The sequence below is a fragment of the Mustela erminea genome, chromosome 7 (assembly GCF_009829155.1).
Source record: "Mustela erminea isolate mMusErm1 chromosome 7, mMusErm1.Pri, whole genome shotgun sequence".
In the NCBI taxonomy this organism is placed as follows: Eukaryota; Metazoa; Chordata; class Mammalia; order Carnivora; family Mustelidae; genus Mustela; species Mustela erminea.
In genome coordinates, this window is record NC_045620.1 from 73,941,299 (window position 1) to 73,957,980 (window position 16,682).

General features: G+C 37.4%; 1 protein-coding gene across 1 annotated transcript in view; it reads left to right on the plus strand.

Moving 5' to 3' along the window:
- The window catches only part of ERLEC1 (endoplasmic reticulum lectin 1), a 32,207-nt gene that overhangs the window by 12,130 nt on the left and 3,395 nt on the right, over window positions 1–16,682 (plus strand). The window contains exons 7-12 of the mRNA XM_032352110.1: window positions 1,052–1,275; window positions 1,368–1,497; window positions 7,910–8,071; window positions 8,909–8,968; window positions 13,099–13,223; window positions 15,153–15,230. Of these exons, the coding sequence (XP_032208001.1) occupies window positions 1,052–1,275; window positions 1,368–1,497; window positions 7,910–8,071; window positions 8,909–8,968; window positions 13,099–13,223; window positions 15,153–15,230 (779 nt within the window). The remainder of the gene's footprint in view (window positions 1–1,051; window positions 1,276–1,367; window positions 1,498–7,909; window positions 8,072–8,908; window positions 8,969–13,098; window positions 13,224–15,152; window positions 15,231–16,682) is intronic.

Consider the following 16,682-nt stretch of genomic DNA (forward strand, 5'->3'; position numbering starts at 1 on the left):
CGGTAATATTTAATTTTTCCCACATCCTCTGAGTATATATTATTATTTTCCTTTTACAAATGACAAAACTGAAATTTGGTCAAAGTCAGAAAGCCAGTGAATTCAAAGCTTGGCTTGGAACCCAGGATTTTCTAATTCTAGATACTAGCATGAAAATAGCATACAAGAAACCAAAATATTTTTTTCCTGGAAACATTTGTTTATTGCCTATTTTAGATATGGCACTGACAGGGTACCAAAGTGATACAAGATGAGCTCCCTGCCTCCAAAGAGCTTGCTTGGAGATATTATTAACAATATATTTTTTAGAGCCCTTCTATTAGATTTTTCTTTGGTTTATGTAGATAAAATATGGAAGCTAGCTCCTTAATAATCCTTATCTTCTGAGGTAATCTATTTTGTTCCTCCATTCCATGAACATTTCTTCATTTGTCCTTTGCTGGCCTTGAAAAGATTTATATGGGAGTTTATGTTGAAAAGTACGGCTTTTAATATTAATGACAGGGGAAAAGAGTAAGCAGATTAATGAATGAGTACAGTATTAAGATTCCTGTTTTAGAAGATACTGTTTTACTAAGTAGCCCCACTTTGACAAATCAGACTTCAGACCTCTAGAATCTAAAGTATAACACAGCCATTCACTGAGAATTTAGTATAGAAAATTCTGACTAGTCCAGTAGAGTAAGTTCCTGTATTTTATCTTAATCTCTTTCTTTAGAAGTGTTAGAAGTAATTAGATTAATCAAGAGATTATATCCTTTTATATAAATGTACACGTATCTTACATCTTAATTTTAGCACTGAGTAAAATTTCCCTTTTTTCCTATATAAAACTAGGTCTGAAAATAAGTATTAGCTCAAATAAGAGTTTAGGAATCAAAAGAATGTTAGAGGAAGAATTTATAGAAAATATAGAAATGTTACCTTTATAAATGTTAGTTTATAAATAAAATGTAGTTTTCTTCCTTTAAGAATAAGTGTTTCTCCCATTCTCACCCCTACCTCCATTTCTAATGAAAAGTCTGTCTTACACTTTTTTTTTTTTTTTAAGATTCCCACTAAAAATATCGAAGGTCAGATGACACCCTACTATCCTGTGGGAATGGGAAATGGTACACCTTGTAGTTTGAAACAGAACCGGCCCAGATCAAGTACAGTGATGTATATATGTCATCCTGAATCTAAGCATGAAATTCTTTCAGTAGCTGAAGTTACAACTTGTGAATATGAAGTTGTCATTTTGACACCACTCTTGTGCAATCATCCTAAATATAGGTAGGATATGGATTTAGTATTTTAAACATGAAATGCTCACATGCTTTAAAGTGTCATATGCTTAGCTTTAATGCTTTGTTCTTACTGAATAGATTCAGAGCATCCCCTGTGAATGACATATTTTGCCAGTCCCTGCCAGGATCACCATTCAAACCCCTCACCCTGAGACAACTGGAACAGCAGGAAGAAATATTAAGGGTGCCTTTCAGGAGAAATAAAGAGGTATGAGAATTATCTAATGGTTTTTTCTCAGGGCTTTCTTTTCCAAAATTCAGAGCATGTATCAATATTTTAATCATTCCTTAGCATAGTAATAGTAATTTATTTTTCTGACTCAAATTTTAAGTTCCAATATTTTAACTGATTTTAATTATTTTCCTAATTCTTATACTTCTCAGAAACTATTTTATCATTATCTTACTCTCATGATTTCATACTCTAGAGTTTGACATCCTATTAATTGTGGTGAAGTTGAATTTTTAGGTAGTTGAATGGCCTTCCCAGTTAGGCCCCTTGAAGAAACAGACTACAACTCATCTTCTTTTTTTTTTTTTTTAAGATTTTATTTATTTATTTGACAGACAGAGATCACAAGTAGGCAGAGAGGCAGGCAGAGAGAGAGGAGAAAGGAGGAAGCAGGCTCCTCACTGAGCAGAGAGCCCAATGCAGGGCTCGATCCCAGGACCCTGGGACCACGACCTGAGCCGAAGGCAGGCTTCAATCCACTGAGCCACCCAGGCGCCCCTACAACTCATCTTCTAATGTGTTATTTCTTCAACCCATTACTCTATGTCAGCAAACCATCATTCTTCTGAAACTTCTTATTCAACATCAGTCTTTTGGGTCTTAGTTCACTGGACATATGCATAACTTGATCTTAGCACGTAAAACACTGAACATGTGAAGCTTAAACTTTCTCTCCTACCTTTACTTGAAGTCATTCTCTCTGGTTCTCTCTGTTCTTCTCTCCTGTGTATTAGGTCTTTGTCTACTTCCTGCTGCTGAAAATGTTGATGTTCCCCACAGTTCTAGCCTAGTTCCTTCTCTCTGTAGTGTGTATAGTCCATCTCAAGTGAACTCATCCAGGTCCATTCTGCTAACTTCCTTTAATACGCCCATGAGTTCCAAATACACATCTTCAACGTTGACCTTTCTCCTGAACTCAAACCACAGTCACAGTAGTTAACATGGATTGCATATTAACAGCTGTTATCTAATCCTCACAGCAACCTACAAACTATACTATTATCACCCTCCTAAACAGATTAGGAAACTGAGGTTCAGAGAAGGGAAGTGATAAGTGATGGGTTAGAGATGAAGATCAAAACAGTGTGGTTCTAGAACCTGTCCTCTTAACCACTTCTCAGTGCTGCTTCTCCTTTTCCACGTGCTATCTGATCTTTTCCTAATCTCCCCTATTTTTTTTAAAATTTCATTCATTTACTTATTTATTTTTATGTAATCTCCACACCCAGCGTGGAGCTTGAACTCACAATCCCAGGATTAAAAGTGCATGCTTCTTAATGAGCCAGCCAGGCATCTCTTCCTCCATGTTTTTAAAGCCATGTTACTTCCTTTGCAAATGAGAGAGGACTTCTAATGAATTTCCCCAGGAAGAGATCAGTGTTTCCTCTTTTTTGATCTTGTATTTTATTCAGTCCTCCATTATAGCACTTACATGGCTAAAATTGGTTGATTTTCCTATGATTCTTACATTAAGATCAAGGGAGAATATGCTATGCTTTATTACTTTGAGGTTTCCAGCTCCTTGAATGATACCTGGTATACTGTGGGTACTTAGTAATGGTTTAATTAACTAATAACTAACATTGAGCTGCAAAGCCTATTTCTCCCCTTTCTCTTGAGTACTTCTGGTAAAAGTATTGCCCAACTCTTTGTAGTTGTTGTGAATGCTGCCATTCTGATAGGAAGGAAAAATTATCTTATTAATGTGTGTTTGATTTGAAGTGCTCAATTAAGAGATTGGACATGGATTTCTCTTCTTGTATCTCCCTGATAGTGATTTAAATACTGACAGGTACTTAGAAGTCAGCTCAATCAAAATGCTTAACAAATCCTAACGTTAATTACTCTTTAGAGAAGAAATGGCAGCTTACTTTTCTCTAATTAATCTGTTTAATCTGCCATTTGAGAAAAATTACTTTTAAAAAGCTACAGATGATAATACTTTCAAAATACTTAGGACCTTTAGAATACATATTGTAGATGAAAACTTTAGGTAATACTGTAGGGCAAGTAGTTATTTAAAATGATATTTTTCTCAGAATCCTTTCCTTTATAAATCTAGTTAATTATGCATAACTTTTTTTTAAAAATTGTATTTGTCATATGGTTTGCCTTTTAAATGTGGAATAAATGTAACCATAAAGATAATGAATTTTTTTTCTGTTTTAAACAGAAATACATATCTGGCTATCAGAATTTTGTTTTGATATTAATACCTGTTAACTTTTGTTTTGTTTGACATGAAGTGGTTTATTTATTTATTTATTTATTTTTAAGATTTTATTTATTTATTTGACAGAGAGAGAGATCACAAGTAGGCGGAGAGTCAGGCAGAGAGAGAAGGGGAAGCAGGCTCCCTGCTGAGCAGAGAGCCCGATGCGGCGCTCGATCCCAGGACACTGAGATCATGACCCGAGCCGAAGGCAGCGGCTTAATCCACTGAGCCACCCAGGCGCCCCCATGAAGTGGTTTATTAAGGGGCATTAAGACTAAAGCCTCTTGGGCTAAGGCAAATAGACAATATGACATCCTGATCTCTACAACCCCACTTCTTGTAAAGATCTGCTTTTATAACCCTAGAGGCTGGGAGTACACACTAGGGAACCACCCAGGAGAATGTTTAGGAATAAGTGTGAGTATAGAAACTATTTGCTAGATAACCCACTAAATAAAGTCTTAATGGGGCTTTAAAAAAAAAAAAGATAGGTGTGAGTCATAGTCACTTCTCCAGCAGAACAAGAATGTTGCGCCCGAAGGGTATCCTTAAGGGCCTAGTTGAACAAAGGACACAATGGTAGGGGAGCTGTACTCAAGAAGGCTTCAAGTGACAGAGGGGTCATTGTAGCAGATTGATCCAGGATGATGTTAGTCTAGCTATCACCTACCCCTCAAAACCAACCCCTTACAGTCTTATATGCCCACCTCTTTGATGATATTCTCTAGGCCATCAGAGAAGGGCTTTTTTGCAGTAGGGGCTCCTTGACTGGACAGTGTCCAGGTTGAATGCATAATCCACGCAGCTGTAGAGACAGCAAGAAAAGAGACCTATGTTGACACAACTAAGAATGAGTAATAATTTTGCTACCATGTCCCCCAGACTCTAAACCAGTTTGATAACTACTGGTTTAAGGTGCGCACAGGACCATCTATGCCTGTATCTCTGTATGCATGTCTTTTAAAGCATAAGTGATACTTCCTGAATTATCAGGCTTATACACGCTTCATTTGGTTTGATGTGCCCCCTTGTGCTAAGGTGAGTACATCCAAGGCCATTCTGTTTTGTGATAGGGCCTTTCACATCTTTATCATCTCATCTCTGTTGTTCATGAGTGTCAGGCTATGGTAACTATTGTTGAGGATCCTCTGGGTATAATTAATTGTCTATATGCTATATCACATCTTCTGTGCCTAAAGATGGTACAGATATTCTTGCTAAATGGTCATACCAGTGAAAGACAGCATGGGTCCATCATGCCTTTAAATGGGATGAATTTGCTGAGGCTAATTTGGTGCTATCGGTGCTGTTATTATAATACATTTATTTGGAGATTACTAGACCATTTATGAATTTCCAAACCCTACCACAAAAATTATCATCTTGCTTTTATTGGAATAATTTTCTTAACAATGCAAGATGTTCTGTCCACAAGAAGCAATAATAAATGGTCATACTTCTGTCCTTCCTACCTCTTCCCCTATCTGAGCTAAAGGTTTCACTATGCATTAGTAATGTTTTTCCTCACTAACCTTACTACAGGTTTCATGCATTCTAAGTAATTTGTTTAGTCTGTTAGACCTTACTTAGCTCCTTAGGAGCAGTGACTATGTCATCTTCGTCTTTAATACTCAGCACTTAAAACAGTACCAGGAGCATAGTATGTTCTGAATGTAGAAAGACTATACATAAAATCCAAGGTCCTTTCCACTTATCATATGATATCTCTGATACGAGGTCAGGGGTTGTGTGGGTTAGGGAGGGAAAAAATGGAACAAGATGGGATTGGGAGGGAGACCATAAGAGACTCTTCATCTCAGGAAACAAACTGAGGGTTGCTGGGGGGTGGCAGGGTAGGGATAGAGTGGCTAGGTTATGGACATTGGAGAGGGTATGTGCTATGGTGAGTACTGTGAAATGTGTAAGACTGATGATTCATGGACTTGTACCCCTGGGGCAAATAATACATTATATATTAATTTTTAAAAATTATTTTTAAATAAAAAATAAAAATAAATAAACCCCAAATCCAAGATCCTTTCAAAAAATAAGATGTCATATGGCAGTCTTTGTGCTCATCTATAATTTTGGAGGAGAAGAAGGGTAAGGTCATTGGTTTCTAGAGTGACCTTCCAATGACTCCCACCAGCCAAAGAAGGAGAAAAGAACCACAGTTGATTAATGGCAACTACAGCAGGTGAAAGGAGGCATCATATCCACTATATACTTACAAAGAACCCTTTTACTATTTAGTTTTTTTTAATTATGTTATTCAGTTTTAATTGGTATACTCCTTTAATTCTGATCTAGATTCATTTTCACCCCTTACTGTCAAAACCCAGTTTACTTCTGGATTCTAATTCATTATCCTCTTTCATAACTTTTCTCTCCACCCTACTTCTGTCATTCCTTTAGTCTCTTCCTCTGTGGCTTGGGTTACTTCAACTGCCAATGTGGCTCCCCACTTCAGGATTTGTTCTTACTATTCCTTTCCTGCTACTGTGACAGTATTACTTAAAATCTGATAAAAAATCTAATCCCATATTTTTGCCTAAAATCCATAATATCCAAATTTCTTAGAATTATACAATTTTTTAACCAGTAAGTACCTGTTTATCTCTTTAGTTTTAAATATTGTTTTACACCCCACGTCTTTGCTCTTCTTGTGTCTTCCTCAGGTTCACATGTGTATGTGCACACAGACACAAAACCTGCAGACATTTACATAAATCAGAAATTATTCATGTTTCAAGAATCAAGAGTTTTCTCTTTATGAAGTCTTCATGTTTCTTTTTGTTTGTTTGTTTGTTTAAAGATTTTATTTATATACCTGACAGGTAGAGATTACAAGTAGGCAGAGAGGCAGGCAGAGAGAGAGAGAGGTGGAAGCAGTCTCCCTGCTGAGCAGAGAGCCTGACGCAGGGCCTCATCCCAGGAGCCTGGGATCATGACCTGAACCGAAGGCAGAGGCTTAACCCACTAAGTCATCCAGGCGCCCCAAGTCTTCATGTTTCAAGTGTTCATCAAAATCTCTCTGAATTACCACTCCCTCTCTGAATCTGCTGTTCTCTGCACCCTTTAGTGGATGTCTTTCTTGACCAACTTGTAGCATCCTTCAGGACAACAACCGGATCCTGCTGCATTTTAATAATTATAATTAATATTCATATTTACTCCCACTCAGCTCCTCTTTACCCTTCTTGTTGTCTTTTATTTACCCATTGTAACCACATTTTCCAGAACTAAATATAGAGACCAAATCTAACAAGTGGTTAAATAATATTTTAGTGCATTTCCTTTCAGTCTTTTTGGGGATTTTTTTTTTTTTTGATACATAACACACAGAGAGATAGACATTAAAAAAAAATAATAATTAGGACCAAACTGTGTGCTCTGTTTGTGTGTAAATATATAAAATATCTTCACTTGTTTTCACTTAACAATATATCATTTTTACATTCCTGTGTCATAATCATCTATATTATTTTAATTAACTCACATATTTCATTGTTTAAAGTACCAAAAGTTAAATTATTTACTGGTTTGGATATTTTTGTTACCCACAATTTTTTGCTAACATGAAGAATGCCACACTGAATGTCATTGGAGCTAAATTTTTGCACCCATCAGTGGTGATTCTTTACTCCAGATAAATTTCTAGAAATAGGTCAAAGGTAAGCACATATTGAAGGGTTTTGATATATACTATCAGATTGTACTTGAGAAGAATTGTGGAATTTTACAGTCCCATTAGAAATAGTTAAAAAAAAAAAAGTGCTGATGTCTATTTGTGTATATTTCTTTGTATTTGTGTGTATATAATGTGTGTGTGTGTGTGTTTTAGTAAGGTGGAATACTACATAGCTTAGGTATTTGCATTGGAATAACTCTAGCTGCTCTGATCAAAAAAAAGAAAAATGAAAAAAAATATGTGAAATGGCAATTATCCCTGTATGTTAAGAATGGCCATCATACCCCCTGATAGAGGGAACTAATTTGTCTAGAGCTTTGTCTATTGTATTAAGTGTTGCAAAACTCATTTTCTTAAAACACATTAAAAATGAGTGGGCAACTTTTATTTTCCTAATTTCCTTCAGTTTAAAAATAGTAATTAAAGTCATAACTAAAAAATAGTATGATATAGAAGCCCTTAACATATGTGTTTAATTTTAGGAAGAGTTGCAGTCCACTAAAGAAGAGAGATTTCCAGCAATCCACAAACCCATTGCTGTTGGTTCTCAGCCTATGCTCACTGTTGGAACAACCCACATATCCAAATTGACAGATGACCAACTCATAAAAGAGTTCCTTAGTGGTTCCTACTGCTTTCATGGGGTGAGAAGTGAACTTTGGTTTCAATATTTATCTAACAGCCTTCACTTACGTGCTGTTTAGTCACAGGGCATCAGCAGCACTGAAAAAAGTTTTTGTCAATAGAGAAATGGCAGGATTCTGGAAGCCTCCTAATGGATATTTTCTGTCTGCATCTTACTATAATCTAAGTAATAGCCATTATGTTTCCTTTGCTCATAAGCTAAAACTTGACCTTTACTTACAAGCTAAACTTGACCTTTACTTGACAGAAAATACATACAACTAAGTCATGTGGGATTCTGATTGATTGCTGGAATGGGCATCAAGGACTAGATAGCCTTAAAAAAAAAAAAAAAAAAAGATTGAATAGCCTACGTTTTATTTATGTGGCAATCACTTTTAAAACTTGAGTTAACATCTACAAAGGTTAAATTCTGCCCCTAATAAACTAATAGTTTCAATGGGAAATACACTAAGTGGAATTTTTATTTTATTTTACCAAGGCAATACAGCAGCTATTCACTGTATTTGTCTTTTTTTTTAATTATTATTTCTCAGTAATTTCTTTTTTCTTTTTATTACTGAAGTGTGGTTGACATTGTTATGTTAGTTTCAGGCATGTGTAATATAGTGATCTGACAACCCTGTGCATTACTCAGTGCATATCACACCGAGTATAGTCATCTTTCACTGTATAACATTATTTCTCAGTAATTTTTTTATTTTAATTTTCAACCATATTATTACTCTTACAATTTTTCTAGTTATATATATTTCTGTTATTCTCATGTGGCAATACTGAGACGACCACAATCCCCCATTCTCTTTGTGTAACTTGATCTGTTTTCTTTCCTGTAGGGTGTTGGTTGGTGGAAATATGAATTCTGCTATGGCAAACATGTACATCAATATCATGAGGTATAGAATGATAAATTCTACCACTAGGTAGATTAAAGTCTTAAAAATCGTTTGTGAGGGGCGCCTGGGTGGCTCAGTGGGTTAAAGCCTCTGCCTTCGGCTCAGGTCATGTGGATCGAGCCCCGCATCCGGCTCTCTGCTCAGCAGGGAGCCTGCTTCCTCCTCTCTCTGACTCCCTCTCTGCCTACTTGTAATCTCTGTCTGTCAAATAAATAAATAAAAAATTTAAAAAAAAATCGTTTGTGAAAAAAAGGAGGTGGGAATGGCATTTTAATCATGAAGTGACTTTAATATGAAAATACTCGAAGTGTCTCTGAGTTCTAGAAAATGGAAAACTTGGTTTTAACTAAGTCACTCATCTTAAAGTAACATTTATAAACTCCTCAGATTCTTGTATGACTGGGACTCTGGAGTAATAATAGGCTATTGTGATTAATCTCTTTAGCTTTGACTGAGAAATTAGTCATTAAAATTCTTTAAATTAATAAAGTGAGTAGTAAGATAGTACGTTAGGGCTCAGGTTAGGAAAATAGGGTAAATACAGCAAGTTTCTCAGCTAAAAGAACATACCATATCATCCATATTTAAAATCAAGTAAGTTTTAAGATTGTACAATTAGCTTTTTATTCTTCCTTTTATGTCTAATTTAATAAATCAGATAGCATTTTCTTCTGCACTTTAGCTAAAATGCTTAAATTCTGAACTTCAGGCTTCAATAAGTTTATTTGTCATAATTGTACCTTGTTTGGTAAGGTAAACTGCTAGACGTTAATCAAACATTGATTAATAAATATTCATCTGGCTGTTTTAAACAGCTCTTTTTATTCCCCCAAAGAAATAATAACTAGTAATTTATTTTTTTTTTTAAAGATTTTATTTATTTATTTGACAGAGAGAAATCACAAGACAGGCAGGCAGAGAGAGAGAGAGGGAAGCAGGCTCCCTGCCGAGCAGAGAGCCCGATGCGGGACTCGATCCCAGAACCCTGAGATCATGACCTGAGCCGAAGGCAGTGGCTTAACCCACTGAGCCACTCAGGCGCCCCAAGAACTAGTAATTTTAAAATACTGTCTTGGGCACCCCCTCTCTCTCTGCCTGCCTCTCTGCCTGCTTGTGATCTCTCTCTTTCTCTCTGTCAAATAAATAAATAATATCTTTAAAAAAAAAAAAAAAGACACTGTCTTTACCGTCTTGAGATGTTATCAGTCTTAAATTCCAAGACAGGTCATACCAGGAAAGATCAACTCAACCTTCCACATTTAAATCAATCAAAATTTATGAGGCATCTGTAAACTAGGAGATTTTATTTCTCTGCTTAAATCTGAGAGATGCCATTTGATGACTCTTCTCACTTCTTCTTGCTACTATGTAGAAGTTTCATTTATTTTTAATAACATTTATTAATAGAAAAAAATACTACCTAACTATAGCCCAGATAATACGTAGTTGCTTTGTTTTGGGGTTTTTTTTTTTTTTTAAGATTTTATTTATTTATTTGACAGACACAGCAAGAGAGGGAACACAAGCAGGGAGAGTGGGAGAGGGAGAAGCAGGAAGCCCAATGCAGGGCTAGATCCCAGGACCCTGGGATCATGACGTGAGCCGAAGGCAGACGCTTAATGACTGAGCACCCAGGCACCCCAGTTGCTTTGTTTTAAATTAAAGGAATATATTCCAGAAATTTAGAATGAATAGTAACATTCTCCTCCACCATTGTCCCATTTCCTAAGAGTAATTGCTGTTAACATTTCTTAGTTAACCCTCCTCAAGAAAAAAAAGGCATATACATAAATGGTAGTATAACTAGTAAATACACTGTTCTGCACTTATTCTTTTCAGTTAGTATCTTGGAGATCTTTCTGTGCTAGCAATAGCTGATCTCATTTTTTTTAAGCAGGTACAGAGGAGTATATTTACAATCACAATGTATTTAGCCAGATCTCTACCGACAGATCGTTGAATGATTTCCAGTTTTTGCTGTGATAGCATCTTAGTGAGCATTTATAAATAATTTTGTTGGTAAACATCTGCAAGTATATTCATAAGGCACATTTCTAGCAATGGATTTGCTAGTCAAAATGTATGCATATTGAATATTGCCTCCCAGGGACGCCTGGGTGGCTCAGTTGGCTAAGCATCTGCCTTCAGCTTAGGTATGATCTGAGGGTCCTGGAATCGAGTCCTGCATCAGTCTTCTTGCTCAGTGGGGAGCCTGCTCCCTCTGCCTGCCGCTCCCTCTTCTAGTGCTCTCTCTCTCTCTCTGGCTAATAAAATAAATAAATATATAACATTGCCTTCCAAAAAGTTGTAAGGCATTCCCATTAACAATGACTTTAAAATACACGCATGCACACACATGACTTTTTTTCCCCCATACACTTGCCAACACTAGGTTTTATCAAACTCATTTTGCCCAAGGTCATATAACTTAGAACTTTCTGAGGGACTCTGCTAGGAGCTTTGTGAGATAAACAAATAATGGTAGCTAACAAATACAATACTCATTGTACACCAGGCACTGTTCTAAGTATGCATATTAACTCGATCCTCTTAACAACCATTAAGAGGTGACTGTTGTTCTTCCAAGGTGAGGATATGAGTTTAATAACTTGCCTAAAACCACATTCAGAGTAAATGATGAAACCAGAGTTCTAACGCAGGCAGTCTTGCTCCATATCCAGCCTCTTTTATTCTTTTTAAAGATTTTTTTAAAGATTTTATTTATTTATTTATTTATTTGACAGAGAGAGAGAAAGAGAGATCACAAGTAGGCAGAGAGGCAAGCAGAGAGAAAGGGGGTTTGGATCCCAGGACTCTGAGATCATGACCTGAGCCGAAGGCAGAGGCTTAACCCACTGAGGCACCCAGACTTCCTCATATCCAGCCTCTTAAACATTTCACTTTGCAGCTTCAGTCCCTGTCTATCTAGTAACTTACAGTGTGGTTGCTAAAAGAATGTGAAGTCATTGTCTCTTCCACTAGGCAGTAAGCTCTGCTTATAGCAGTGGCTGTGCCTCTTTCATCTACCACCGTAAGGGTTTCTAATTCTATTAATCACATGTATGCTAAATTCTAGTGCTCAGCATGATGCCTAGCATGAAACATGAAGAAGGAAAGGAAAACTGGAAGGAAGGGAGGGGAGAGGAAATAAAAGGAGAGAAGTCCTCATATAAGACAGTATATAGTTCGTGTTTAAAAAAATTAACATAATGGGGAAGGAAGTTTCTGAACAGACAGTCTTGATACAGAAATAAGCATGATATCAAATAAGTACTGTGCATACTCCTATACTTGCAGATTGGCATTTGAAAGAGTAGAAGTAGAATGGAGGTAGGCTCAGTGGGTCTGCAGGTAAGAGATCTAGGCCAGAGATTTAATTAAGAGTCATAGTAGTGGGGCGCCTGGGTGGCTCAGCTGGTTAAGTGTCCGACTCTTTATCTCAGCTCAGGTCTTGATCTCAGGTGAGTTTAAGCCCACACTGTTCTCCATGATGGGTGTGGAGCCTACTTTAAAAAAAAAAAAAAAAAAAAAGGGCGCCTGGGTGGCTCAGTGGGTTAAGCCGCTGCCTTCGGCTCAGGTCATGATCTCAGGGTCCTGGGATCAAGTCCCGCATCGGGCTCTCTGCTCAGCAGGGAGCCTGTTTCCTCCTCTCTCTCTCTCTGCCTGCCTCTCTGCCTACTTGTGATCTCTCTCTGTCAAATAAATAAATAAAGTCTTTAAAAAAAAAAAAAAAAGAAGAATCACAGTAGTATGCAGTTACATCACTTAGGTATGAGAAATTAAACTCTTGGTTGGAGGGGTGAGATGCTGGCGTTGGAAATGTAGAGGAAGAGTCTGAAGCCAAGAACATCTCCAGGAAAACAGTGGACAAAACCAATAAATGTAGGAGAGGAAGGAAATAAAAGAGTCAAACATAACTGGATGTGGCGCTAGCCTGACCAGGAAGTAGTTACATTATTCAGAGAAACAAGGAACAAAGAAGGTAACAGACTTGACTAGCATTGTTTGACTAACATCTAAACACTTGTCTGCAGTATGCAGGTGAAGATAAGGACTATAACTTATAGGCCATCAGGATAAATATGTACTTGATATCAAGGATTCCTTACAAATACCTTTTCATATATTAGGACAAAGATAGTGGGAAGACCTCTGTGGTTGTGGGTACATGGAACCAAGAAGAGCATATTGAATGGGCTAAGAAGAATACTGCTAGAGCCTATCACCTTCAAGATGATGGTACCCAGACAGTCAGGTAAAGATTAACCTTATTTGCCTCTGGATTAGAATATTTAAAACTCAGAATATTGAGAAGCATAAAATTTAAACACTTAAGTAAAATCTCCAGTCAGTTTTTCTCAGGGACATCTTTTAAATTAGTTTTCTTTTCCTAAGATAATTAAGAACACAGTTGCAGAATTGGTGGGTGTCAGGAATGGGCGGGGTGGGGGGCCCTGGATTCAAATGCTGGCTCTTCACTTACTACCTTGGGTAAATCACATAATCTTCTTAAGTCTCATTTTTCTTGTTTACCAGCATTTGCCTCATAGGATTGTTATGACATTTTAACGATCATGTATGTAACACAAGTGCCTGCAACCGCTCATAGTAAATTCTCGCTGCTGCCTTTAGCAGCGGTGGTGGTGTGGTAAGAGAGAGTGCTGGGGGCTGCCTTCGTGATACTGCCTTAATTCCAGCCATTAGGTCAGAAAGCTGTTAGAAAGCATTGCCTCGTCCATGTGTCCTGTTTACCTTTTCAAGTCAGTTAATTCTATTTTAATTTATTCTAGCATTTCCCTTGTCACTTGACCTCTGTGAGGTTATGATTGAAAATAAACAGTGGCTCTCTGAAAAACTATCTCACAACTTCTTTGAGTTACATCTTGTTACAGCAAGAATAACTAAGCTTTTCTAAGAAAAACTAAGCTTTAGTTTTCTTGTAGTCTCTTAATTGGACAATCCTTTTTTTTTTTTTTTTAAAGATTTTATTTATTTATTTGACAGACAGAGATCACAAGTAGGCAGAGAGGCAGGCAGAGAGAGAGAGAGAGAAAGAGGGAAGCAGGCTTCCTGCGGAGCAGAGAGCCCGATGCGGGGCTCGATCCCAGGACCCTGAGATCATGACCCGAGCCGAAGGCAGCAGCCAAAACCACTGAGCCACCCAGGCGCCCCTTAATTGGACAATCTTAAATTATTCATTCTTTCTTTCTTGGGTATTAACTTTGTCCTTCCTAGCATAGATGGTATTAAGAGACTCTGTTTTTAGAGTGTGCTGACCTCAGGGTACCTGGTTGCCTCAGTCCATAGAGCATGGGACTCTTGATCTCAGGGTTGTGAGTTCAAGCCCCACATTGGGTTAAAAATAAAAATCTTAAAAAAAAAAAAATGGGGGCGCCTGGGTGGCTCAGTGGATTGAGCTTCTGCCTTCGGCTCAAGTCATGGTCTCAGGATCCTGGGATCGAGCCCCATATCGGGCTCTCTGCTCTCTCTCTGCTTCCCTCTATGCCCACTTGTGATCTCTGTCTGTCAAATAAATAAATAAAATCTAAAAAAAATAAAAATTAAAAAGAGTGTATTGACTTCTTGGGCTGACCAGAATCAAAGTTAGCAAAATTAAGCGATGGGCATTTACGTATTAGAATATGCTAAACAAGATTGACTTTTCTTACATTCGGGTATGTTTCATGTGGAAGTAGCTCATGGTGTTAGGAGCAATGCATATTGAAGCACAGGAGCATAAGGCTAGGGTAATTGAAAAATTTTTTAGATCCTGCTCATCTGGAAATTGTATGTTAACCTAGGCTCTACTTTTGTATACCTGCATGATGTCTTTTAATGAGTGGAGCTGGCTGGAGGATGGCAGAAAGGGAAAAATGTGCCACAAAGTAAATAATACATAGGGCTAAAGAAATGGTTCACTTCAAAAGGACTTTTTAAAAAACCCTTTAACCTTAACTGTTTGTACACAAAAAATGATATGCAAATTGAAGATTATTAATTAAATCATTCCACAGTATTTCAGTTTTATATTCTTCTTATAGAATCTGATTTTCTTGGTGACATGACCCTAAATATATAACTAATGCAAAACTATCCCTCTAACCATCTTCTCACCCTCCCCATTACAATTACTCTGAATTAATGAAGTTTTGGTTAATAAAACTTGTGTGTTTCTCTGGTTTAGGATGGTGTCACATTTTTATGGGAATGGAGATATTTGTGATATAACTGACAAACCAAGACAGGTCACTGTAAAACTAAAGTAAGTTGGACCATCAATTCATGCTTTATGCTTCTCTTTAATCTGCTTCCAGTGGGTAAAAGTTTATATAAATGGTGGCTCAGTGGGTTAAGCCTCTGTCTTCAGCTCAGGTCATGATCTCAGGGTCCTGAGATCGAGGTCCTTAGGCGGATCGAGCACCGCATCAGGCTCTCTGCTCAGCGGGAAGCCTGCTTCCCTCTCTCCTCTCTCTCTGCCTGCCTCTCTACCTACTTGTGATCTCTGTCAAATAAGTAAATAAATCTTAAAAAAAAAAAAAGTTTACATAAATGTAAAATATAATTGTGAATAATTATATTTATGCGTAATAATATATGGATTGATTTAATATAAAATTATTACTTTATTCCAAAATATTAAAATTGGAGTGCCTGGCTGGCTCAGTCAGTAGATCATGTGACTTGATTTCGAGGTTGAGAGTTTGAGCCCCACATTGGTTGTAGAGATTAAAGAAAGAAAGAGGAGGGGGCGCCTGGGTGGCTCAGAGATGTAGGCTTCTGACTTTGGCTCAGGTCATGATCTCAGGGTTCTGGGATCGAGCCCCATGTCGGGCAGCTTCCTCCCCATCCTGCGGCCTTTCTGCCTACTTGTGATCTCTCTCTGTGTTAAATAAATAAAAAATCTTAAAAAAAAAAAAAAAAGAGAGAGAGAGCAAGAAACTTTAAAAGATCTAGAAAATTGTTTTTAAAAATAAATAAAACATTGAGGTATCTGGGTGGCCGACTCTTGGTTTCAGTTCAGGTCATGAGCCCAGGGTCTTGAGACTGAGCCCCACATCTGGCTCCGTCCTAAGGGTGCAATCTCCTTGAGATACTCTCCCTCTTCTTCCTTTGCCCCTTCCTCTGTTCACTCGTGCACTCTCTCTAATATAAATAAATAAAATATTTAAAGATAAATAAGATACTAAAATTATTTCAATATAATTATTTATTTGTAAGTTACAATGATTTTTATATTATTTCAGTTATTTATTATATTAAATTATACAGGGGTACCTACATGAGATTTGTATAGCTTAAAAGGAAAACAGTTAAAAATACTTTTGTACACCAGTTGGTTAAGCAGCTGACTCCTGATTTCAGCTCAGGCCCTGATTACAGAGTCATGAGATCAAAACCCATGTCAGGCTCTGGAGTCAGCAAGCCGTCTTCTTGGGATTCTCTTTCCCTCTCCCTCTGCACCTCCCCACCGCCTACCCCTGCCCCATCTCACCTGTGTGCATATATGTGCGCTCATTTACTCTTTCAATTAATTAATTAAGTCTTTTTAAAATAAAAATACTTTTGTATGGTTTGGGCAGTACTTTAAAGTGCTCTCTGGGGGCTCCGGGGTGGCTCAGTGGGTTAAGCCTCTGCCTTCAGCTCACGTCATGATCTCAGGATCCTGGGATAGAGCCCCACATTGGCCTCTCTGCTCAGCAGGGTGCCTGCTTCC